General features: G+C 33.4%; 1 protein-coding gene across 1 annotated transcript; it reads left to right on the top strand.

Annotated features, from left to right (window-relative positions):
* Window positions 1–1,031: 1,031 nt before the first annotated feature.
* LOC107488699 (uncharacterized mitochondrial protein AtMg00810-like) lies at window positions 1,032–1,478 on the top strand. Its single transcript, XM_016109472.1, has one exon. It carries the CDS (start codon window positions 1,032–1,034, stop codon window positions 1,476–1,478), a length of 447 nt encoding a protein of 148 aa, XP_015964958.1.
* Window positions 1,479–10,095: the final 8,617 nt, after the last annotated feature.

The following is a 10,095-nucleotide window of genomic DNA, read 5'->3' on the forward strand; positions in this document are numbered from 1 at the left end:
GAGTATACAGCCCTCATGAAAAATCATATCTGGAGACTTGTTGATGCTCCTTCCCAGCATGCACCAATAGGATGTAGGTGGGTGTTTCATGTCAAAAAATACCTTGATGGCACCATACAAAAATACAAAGCGAGATTGGTTGCCATGACTTCCATAAAAAATAAGGAATAGATTATGATCAAATTTTTAGCCCGGTTGTGAGACCTGCGACTATAAGAGTTGTTCTGAGCTTAGTTATCTCGAAGGGGTAGAAGATTCACCAATATGATTTTAACAATGCTTTGCTCAATGACAATCTTCATGAAGATGTCTACATGGTCCAACCCAAAGGCTTCACTTCCTCAAATTCCCAACAAGTTTGTAAATTGCAAAAGTCCCTCTATGGCCTCAAGCAAGCCTCAAGATCTTGGTTCACAAAATTAAGTTCCACTCTGCAAAAATATGGGTTCCCCAGCACTAGATCTGATGTGTAACAGTCCAGACCACCTGCTAGCACAATATTGTCAGCTTTGGCACACAAGGCCTCACGGTTTTACCTTTGACGATAGGGATGATAGCCGAAACCCCCTACACTCACTCGTCAAAACGCGTCATGCTAGGGAGAGGTATCCACACCCTTATAAGGCATGCTTTGTTCCCCTCCCCAATCGATGTGGGCCTTACAATCCAATCCACCCCTAAGGGAGCCCAACACCCTCGATGTACCGATGTGGGCCTTACAATCCACCCCCCTAAGGGAGCCCAGTGCCCTCGCTGGCACATCGATCCAGGTTCCAGCTCTGATACCATCTGTAACAGCCCAGACCACCCGCTAGCACGATATTGTCCGCTTTGACACACAAAGCCTCACGGTTTTGCCTTTGACAATAGAGATGATAGCCGAAATCCCCCATACTCACTCGTCAAAATGCGTCATGCTAGGAAGAGGTATCCACACCCTTATAAGGCATGCTTCGTTCCCCTCCCCAACCAATGTGGGCTTTACAATCCAATCCACCCTCCTAAGGGAGCCCAGCGCCGTTGATGTACCGATGTGGGCCTTACATGATGTGTCTTTGTTCACTAAGTTCACCCTAATCTCCTCTACTTATATTCTTGTCTATGTGGATGACATCCTTGTCACAGGAACCTCTGAGGCCAAAATCGCATCCCTTGTGTCACAGCTCAACAACACCTTTTCTCTCAAAAACCTTGGTGAAATGCATTATTGTTTGGGCATTGAAGTCAGGAGAAGCCCTTCTAACACCATCATCCTATACCAAACAAAATACATTAAAGACCTGTTACAAAAAGCTTATATGAGTGCTGCCAAGCCTATGCCTACACCCATGATCTCAAATTTGAAACTTTCTACCACTGGAGATACCATCTTCAATAATCTGACGCTGTATAGATCTATAGTTGGTGGTCTCCAGTATACCACTGTCACAAGACCAGAAATTACCTATGCTGTCAACAAAGTAGCTCAATTCCTCTAAAACCCTCTTGAAACTCATTGTAAAGTCGTTAAGAGAATTCTCAAGTACCTGGCTGGAATATTGAATCATGGTCTGCAATTTCGAAGCACCTCAGATTTTCGGATATATGGATTTTGTGACTCGGATTGGAGAAGTGATGTAGACGATCGAAAATCCACAAATGGATTTGGCATCTTCCTCGGACCAAACCTAATATCGTGGGCCAGCAGAAAACAAGTAGCAGTGTCTCAGAACAGCACAAAAGCTAAATTTAGAGGAATTGTTTATGCACTCACTGAGATCATGTGGCTGCAAAATCTGTTAAGTGAAATCAGACTGCCTTGTTCCATTAAACCTCTAATCTTCTGAGACAATCAGAGTGCGGTACTACTCTGTGCCAATCCGATCTTACATAACAAGTCCAAACACTTTGCATTGGATCAATCTTTCATCAGAGATCAGGTGGCTAAGAAGGAAGTCTTCATCCAACACATTCCAGCTCAAGATCAACTTGCTGACTCACAAAATCTCTGTCTGTACCTACCTTTCTCAAATTCAAAAACAAACTCAAAGTATACAAAACAGACCCTCCAATTTGAGAGAGGATGTTAAGATGATTAACCAAGCTAACTAAGCCAGTTACACTGTGTCAGCTGGACTAGTTTTCAATTATTTGCTGTTAAAATTAATTATCACTCTACACTATATATACACACATTGCTGCACTTGTAAAACTGATTTTTCTTAACACAAAATATCTAAATCATTCTATTTCAACTTCTTTCTCTTTCTATCTTCGTTTATTCTTAAAACTATTTACATCCTGATATCTTACAAGTTGGAATATAATATGTTAGAAACTTCCAAGCCTCAAAGGACACAATGCCCGTATATCCATCTTTTTGTTCGACAACAGAAGATTCCCATATTAAAATTCAGTGCATAATTATAAGCGTGCATACACTCCGCCTAAAAATCGTGTTAGCCACCATATCCACCCTCACCTGAAATTTCAAAATAAAATAAAAATAAGAACTACAATTTGTATGCAAATTTTTTTAGAAAATGGAGCACTTCTATACTGTCCAAAGGATGCTAATTAAATGAGTCAAATGACATAAGTCACACAACCATCAGTATATATAGAATAGAGAATACGATCCCAAAAAAAAAAGGAACTTATTATCACTAAAACGTTGTAAGCTTTGAACTTTTTCACTGTAGGAAATTTTCTTGTGAACTTATAGGAGCGTTTCTATAACAGGCACTTCCACTAATTTAGTGTCTTAGGTAAAATTTATTTGATAACGAAAAACAAAAAAAGAAATTACTTGCTAATTAAGTCAAGAATATATTGCATCAGACTAGCTAGCACATGGTTTGGGGTTGTGAACCATTCTGAGTCGGCAAATTTTTCAATGTTCATGGAATATAAATTTTATTTGAGTAGAGTGATAATTAATTCACTAAAAATTTTAATCTCAGATTAATTAGTCTTTAAAAAAAATTAAAAAATATTAATTAAATCTTCTATAACAACAAACAGTAAATCATATTATATTCTCTTATCAATTCATCATATATATTATAAAACTAACAGCAATATTTATATGCACTTTTACTTAAAGGGACATGTTTGTCTATAGAAAATCATCGCTGAGATAATAAGTTTTTTAAGCGAAATTTCATATATTTCATTAGAATTCAAGATAAATAAATAACATTTTAAAATTTTTTTTATAAAATTTCAAAAGATAATAAATATTTTATTATCTAAATTATTATTTTTTACATATTTAGGTGTGAGCAACAAAACATATTACTATAGATAATAAAATATATGAATAATTTTATTTTGTTTCGCACTACTGTACAACAACAACAACAACAAAGCCTTGTCCCACTACATGGGGTCGGCTACATGAATCAAACGACGCTATTGTGCTCTGTCATGTATCATGTCTATAGAGAGACCGTTTACATGTAGATCTCGTTTGATTACCTCATGGATGGTCTTCTTAGGTCTTTTTCTGCCTTTCGCCCTTTGTCCATCTTCCATCTCATCCACCCTCTTGACTGGATGTTCTATCAGTCTTCTTCTCACATGTCCAAACCACCTAAGACGCGATTCAACCATCTTTTCCACAATGGGTGCTACTCCAACTCTCTCCCTTATATCTTCATTCCTTATTTTATCCAATCGCGTATGACCACTCATCCATCTCAACATCTTCATCTCTGCCACACTCAACTTATGTTCGTGCTCCTCTTTAGTCGCCCAACACTCCGTACCATACAGCATAGCCGGTCTTATAGTGGTGCGATAGAATTTACCTTTAAGTTTTAAAGGCACTTTTTTGTCGCATATAAAACTAGATGCACTCCGCCATTTTGACCAACCTGCTTGGATCCTATGATTTACATCATGTTCAATCTCTCCATTATCCTGTATGATGCACCCAAGATACTTAAAACTTTTAACTTTTCCTAGGATGTTTTCTCCAATCTTCACCTCCATATTGGGGTTTTTCCTTCTCAAACTAAACTTACATTCCATATATTCCGTCTTGCTACGGCTTATGCGCGGACCATACACTTCTAAAGCTTCTCTCCATAACTCCAACTTCTTATTTAGGTCTTCCCTTGACTCTCTCATAAGGACGATATCATCGGTAAAAAGCATGCACCATGGCACAGGCTCTTGGATGTGCTCTGTGAGTACTTCCAAGACTAATGTGAAAAGGTATGGACTTAAGGATGATCCCTGGTGTAATCCTATACCAATAGGGAATTCCTCCGTCACACCACCTTGAGTCTTCACACTAGTTGTGGCCCCATCATACATGTCTTTAATCACCCAAATATATGCGATCCTTACTCTCCTCTTTTCTAAAACCTTCCATAAGACCTCCCTTGGTACCCTATCATACGCTTTTTCCAAATCAATAAACACTATATGTAGATCCCTTTTATTACTACGATACCTCTCCATCATCCTTCTTAATAGGTATATCACTTCAGTGGTAGATCTTCCTGGCATAAATCCAAATTGGTTCTCTGTTACTTGTATCTCTTTTCTCAACCTCCGTTCTATCACCATGTCCCATAACTTCATAGTATGACTCATAAGCTTAATCCATCTATAGTTTCCGCAACTTTGTATATCTCCCTTATTCTTGTAGATAGGTACCAATGTGCTCTTTCTCCACTCATCAGGCATCTTTTTTTTACCTTAAAATCTCATTAAAAAGCTTGGTTAACCAGTTGATGTCTTTTTCTCCAAGACCCTTCCAAACCTCAATCGGGGTATTATCAGGTCCTATTGCCCTGCCATTTTTCATCTGCTTTAGAGCCTCTTTTACCTCGAAGTCTCGAATCCTTCGATAGTAGTCAAAGTTTGATCTTCTTCCCTTGTGCATAAACGACCAAGGCTCGGAAGAGTCTTCTGTCCCTCATTAAATAACTTGTAGAAGTAGCTCTTCCACCTTTCATTAATCTTCTCCTCTTGAGCCAACACCTCTCCATCCTTATCCTTTATGCACTTAACCTGATCCAAATCTCTCGTTCTTCTTTCCCGGCTCTTTGCGATTCTAAATATACCTTTTTCTCCTTCTTTCGTGTCCAAAGACTGGTAGAGACTCTCATATGCTCTTGTTTTTGCTTCACTTACAGCCACTTTTGTCTCTTTCTTAGCCACCTTATATTTTTCCCAGTTATCTGCATTGCGGCATAAAGACCACTATTTAAAGCATTCCCTTTTTATCTTTATCTTTTCTTGTATACTCGCATTCCACCACCAGGACTCCTTGTCTGTTGGTCCTATTCCTTTAGATTCACCAAAACTTTCTTTTGCTGTTCTTCTAATAACTTCTGCCATTTCCCTCCACATCTCTTCCGCGCTTCAATTCCCATCCCACTTTGCCTCTTCTCCTACCCGTCTTAGGAAGCTTCTTTGTTCCTCACCTTTCATCCGCCACCACCTCGTCCTTGGGTTCTTCGTATGATGTCTTTTTCTCAACTTTTTCTCAACGCAAAAATCCATGACGAGCACCCTATATTGTGTTGTCAAACTCTCTCCCGGGATAATTTTACAGTTAATGCAAAATTTCCGGTCGACTCTCCTCAACAAGAAGAAGTCGATTTGAGAGCTTGTCATGCCACTCTTATAGGTTATAAGATGTTCGTCTCTCTTTTTAAAACATGTATTTGCAATGAGAAGATCAAAGGTTGAGGAAAAGTCCAAAATAGTTTTACTCTCGGCATTGATCACCCCGAAATCATGGCCTCCGTGAATACTCCCATATCCAGTCACTTCTCTCCCAACATGGCCATTTAAATCTCCTCCTAAGAAAACCTTATCTCCCAAAGGTATGCCTTGAACCAAACTTTCTAGATCCTCCCAAAACCTTATCTTGTGTTGTTCGTCCAAACCCACTTGCGGTGCATAGGCGCTAATCAGATGGAAAGCACCTCCCTCCACCACAAGTTTAATAGAGATGATCTGATCTCCCACCCTCTTGACATCCACTACATCCTTCTTCCACTGCTTATCCATAATTATTCCAACCCCATTCCATTCTTCACATTTCCTGTATACCAAAGTTTGAAACCAGAAGTATCCAACTCCCTAGCCTTTGCACCAACCCATTTCGTTTCTTGTAGGCACATAATATTAATCTTCCTCCTTGTCATGGTGTCCACCACCTCCATGGACTTTCCTGTTAGAGTGCCTATGTTCCATGTCCCAAATCTCAACCTTTTTTCGCTTCGATCTTTACCTTTTCCTTTGTGAACTAGCTTATTTACCCTTGTCCGTTCACGAAAACGCGAGAACCCTTGCTCATTTAACACTACATCCGGGCACCGATGCAGCGGCTCTTGCTTTGACACCGTACTCGAGCCATACAGCGCGTTGCTTCCGGACAACGACCTAGTTTTAGCGCAATAATGTCTTTGATTCAAGTCATGGGGGTTCGGCTATATTTTTATGTTGGTTGCCGAAGACCTAACACAACCCTCCTCCTTTATCCGAGCTTGAGACCGGCTATGTACCGCAAATGTAACATAGGCGGAGTTAATGCAAAAATATACTGTGTTTATTATTTATTATTATGAAGGACTTAATTGATATTTTTTAGAGTTAATTAATTAGTTTGAGATTGAAATGCTAAGACAATTAATTGTTATTTTATTCCTTTTATTAAGTGTAAATACAATTTATGTAATTTGTATGTTTGGTAAAGTTTTAAATTCTTAAAAATGGTCTATCAAATTTAGCTTTAAAATAGTTTTAACAACTATGTTTAATAAATAAAAATAAAAGTGAATAAGTACAATAATTATATTTGCTAAAATTAATTTTAATATTTAAAATGATTTTAAGTAAAAATAAATTTAGACACTTATTAATATATAAGATTATATTAAATTTTTTAATTTTATAAAAACATATAAATTAATTTTAAAAATTATTTTTTTAAATATTTTCAAAAACACCTTTAATTTTTCAAAGTTAAAAGTATAAACACATATTTTTCAAATCCATCAAACACAAAGTGAGATATTTATATTCTTTTAAAATTAAAAATATTTCTCAAAAAAATTTATCATACCGAACTTAAAATTGGGAAAAATGTTTTTCATTCAAACTCTATGTTGATATTATTTATTTGTCCTTTTTATCAAAATTTAGATGAGGTACACAAAAAAATAATTTTTTAGATTGGCCGTTGTATTGAAAAGGTCCTGAAATTTTAATTATATTATAAACATTTTTAAGATTAAAAAATTGTATTAAATTAATCCCTCATTTTCTTTCAGTCGAATTATTTGTCACACCAGATGCTGAATTAGGTGAAATAATGTTCTTATTAATTTTTGTACTAAAGGCTTGATTAATTTACCTTTATAGTCATACACTTTTTTTTGGCATAAGACAGTTTTTGTAGTTTATTAAAATTAATGATGTTATTTCATCAAATATTTAGCATCAAAACTAAAATAATGTCATTTTATTTAGTTTATCGTACTCACGACGTGACTATTAACTCAATAGAAAAGATATGTTGATCAATGTAAAATAATTTTTTTAATTTCAAAAATTTTTATGATACAATTAAAATTTTTAAAATCTTTTTAATATCAACTATCAATGTTAAGAACTACTTTAGAGTTTAATTCAAATTTAAATACTTTGACAATCCCCCGCCCCCCCCAAATTTAGCTCATAGTTGCCATTATAATTAATTACGTTGGTTGAAATTTTGTGTCAACATTAGACATTTTTAAAGAGTTTTCGTTAACAATTGCTTTCAATATATTAAAAAATAAGTGATAATTAAAAGTCTTAATTTATTATTTAATTATTTTTTTAATATTTAAATAGGTAAAAATTTAACTATATATATATGTTATATTTTGAAAACATTAAAAAATGAATTAAAACTCCTAATTATTTTTCTTATAGAATAGTAAAACTATCTATTCTACTCCTTTAATATTCTTAATAACATCATGTTTGAAAAAGAAATCTTATAATATTTATTGACTAATATTTTTAGAATTAGCTAATAAATACTATTAAAGCATATTATTTTAAAATTTTTAGTAAAAGTATAATAAATTTGAATTTTTATAAAATTTTTTATTACTCTCGTAATTGAATTCACTTGTTAGCCAAAAAAAAAAAAACTCACTCTTTTTTAATATTAATAGACTCAATTCTACTAGATAATCGATTATGATACAGTAAATTGCAATTAATTAATGAAAAAAAGAAAGCCTATTAAAAAAAATAGCACCACAACTTACGAGTCATTCTAATTTTATTATCGGTAAAAAAACACAATAAAAAATATCTGAAACGTAACAAAAAGAAATATTTAAAATTATTTAAAAAAATAATCTAAATTTCTTTTAATTATGGAAAAGAAGAACGCATCATTTTCGGATATAAAAACATCCAAAATCTAATAAAAAAAGATATATCCAAAATTATTTTAAAAAATCCAAAATCTAATAAAATGAGATATCTAAATAATTGAAAAAAAATATCTAAAAACTAAGAAAAAATTACACTAAAACTATTTAAAAAATTCCAAAATATAAAAAAAAGAAACAACCAAAACAAAAAACAAAAAAAAATATCCGAAACATAACAAAAAAAATATTCAAAATTATTTTAAAAGATTATCCAAAACTCTTTCAAATATGGTAAAGAAGAAATCATCATTTTTGAATATAGAAACATTCAAAACCTAATAAAAGAGACACAAAATTATCTTTTAAAAAAAAATCCAAAACCTAAAAAAACAAAAAATTCAAAATTAATACGAAAAAAATACAAAAACTAAGAAAAGAAACATCTAAAGCTATTAAAAATAAAATCCAAAACCTAAAAAAAAGAAACATCCAAAACATATAACAAGAACACATCTGAAACCTAGGAAAAAAATATCCAAAACTAGTAAAAAGAATCATCCAAAAACTTAGAAGAATACAGAAACGACGCCGTTGCTCTCTTGAACAGCCTGTAGCAACGACGAATTATGAAACCAAACAGAATATAACACAAAAAGTAAAAAAATAGTGAAAAATTTTGCACGAATGGCGACAAGATCAGTTAGAAGGGCTGACGATAAAAGTAGTTAGATGTGGAGGATCCGACGCCGCGAAGAGAAGAGTTGGGGGAAGGACGCGGTGGCGCATGAGGGGCGATGGACCTTGAGGGCGCTCGAGAAGAATTACAAAACAAGGTCGCTACGTCGTGGGGAGAGAAATTGGAGAAAAAGGTCATGCTAGAAGTTATTGGATAACGCGTATTTCTGAACCTAATCTTAATTTTTTGGAATTTCAAAATCAGATTTTTTAAAATTTTTTTTAAGTTGATTGCACATCAAGTTGGTTACTTATATTTTTTTTTAATAGACTAATAGTAGTATTACACTCTTAATTAGGAATGGCAAAAAGGCCGCATCCTCAAATATCAACGGAGATTACCTGCGATAGGGAGGCTAATGAAGACTCGAAAAATTTTCATGAAATGGGGACTCATTTCTACGAATAAATTGGGACGGGGCAAGGATTGATGTGCCTATCCCACGAGGACCCATAAAATCTTTGAAAAAAATTAAATGTCTTTATATGTATAAGTTGTGTAAATAATCTTAATTTATTTTATTTTAATTTATATGTTAAAAATTTTATGTGTATATTATTATAATAAATTTATGTTTGAATTGTATTTGATTTAATATATTTTGTTGAATTGTATAGAATTTTACCATAATTGTGTTAATTTTTTTTAAAAAAATTTAAAATTTAATACTCATAGATACCTCTAAATATCAACTTTTTATGGAGAGAAATAAACAGAAATTCATGACAAAAAAGTAAAGAAAGAAAATATTTTACAAAATAAAATTAAAAGACCAGAGAAGATCTTGGGGGTGTGTGGTTGAAGAAATTATAAATAATTTCTAAATTTTTTAAAATGGTAATATTATATTCCCATGTTTGTTTCAAAGTTTAAAAATTAGCTATTTTTAAGTAAGTTTGAATAATATTTTTAACTGTAACATAAAAATATAAAATAATTAAAATTTTATTTTATATTATTTGACAAATAATTATATTATTA

This window comes from Arachis duranensis, chromosome 5, assembly GCF_000817695.3.
Source record: "Arachis duranensis cultivar V14167 chromosome 5, aradu.V14167.gnm2.J7QH, whole genome shotgun sequence".
Classification (NCBI taxonomy): Eukaryota; Viridiplantae; Streptophyta; class Magnoliopsida; order Fabales; family Fabaceae; genus Arachis; species Arachis duranensis.

Bases quoted from the DNA above. Each gene is read 5' to 3' on its own strand.
- LOC107488699 (XM_016109472.1), top strand. From the start codon at position 1,032: ATGTGGGCCTTACATGATGTGTCTTTGTTCACTAAGTTCACCCTAATC.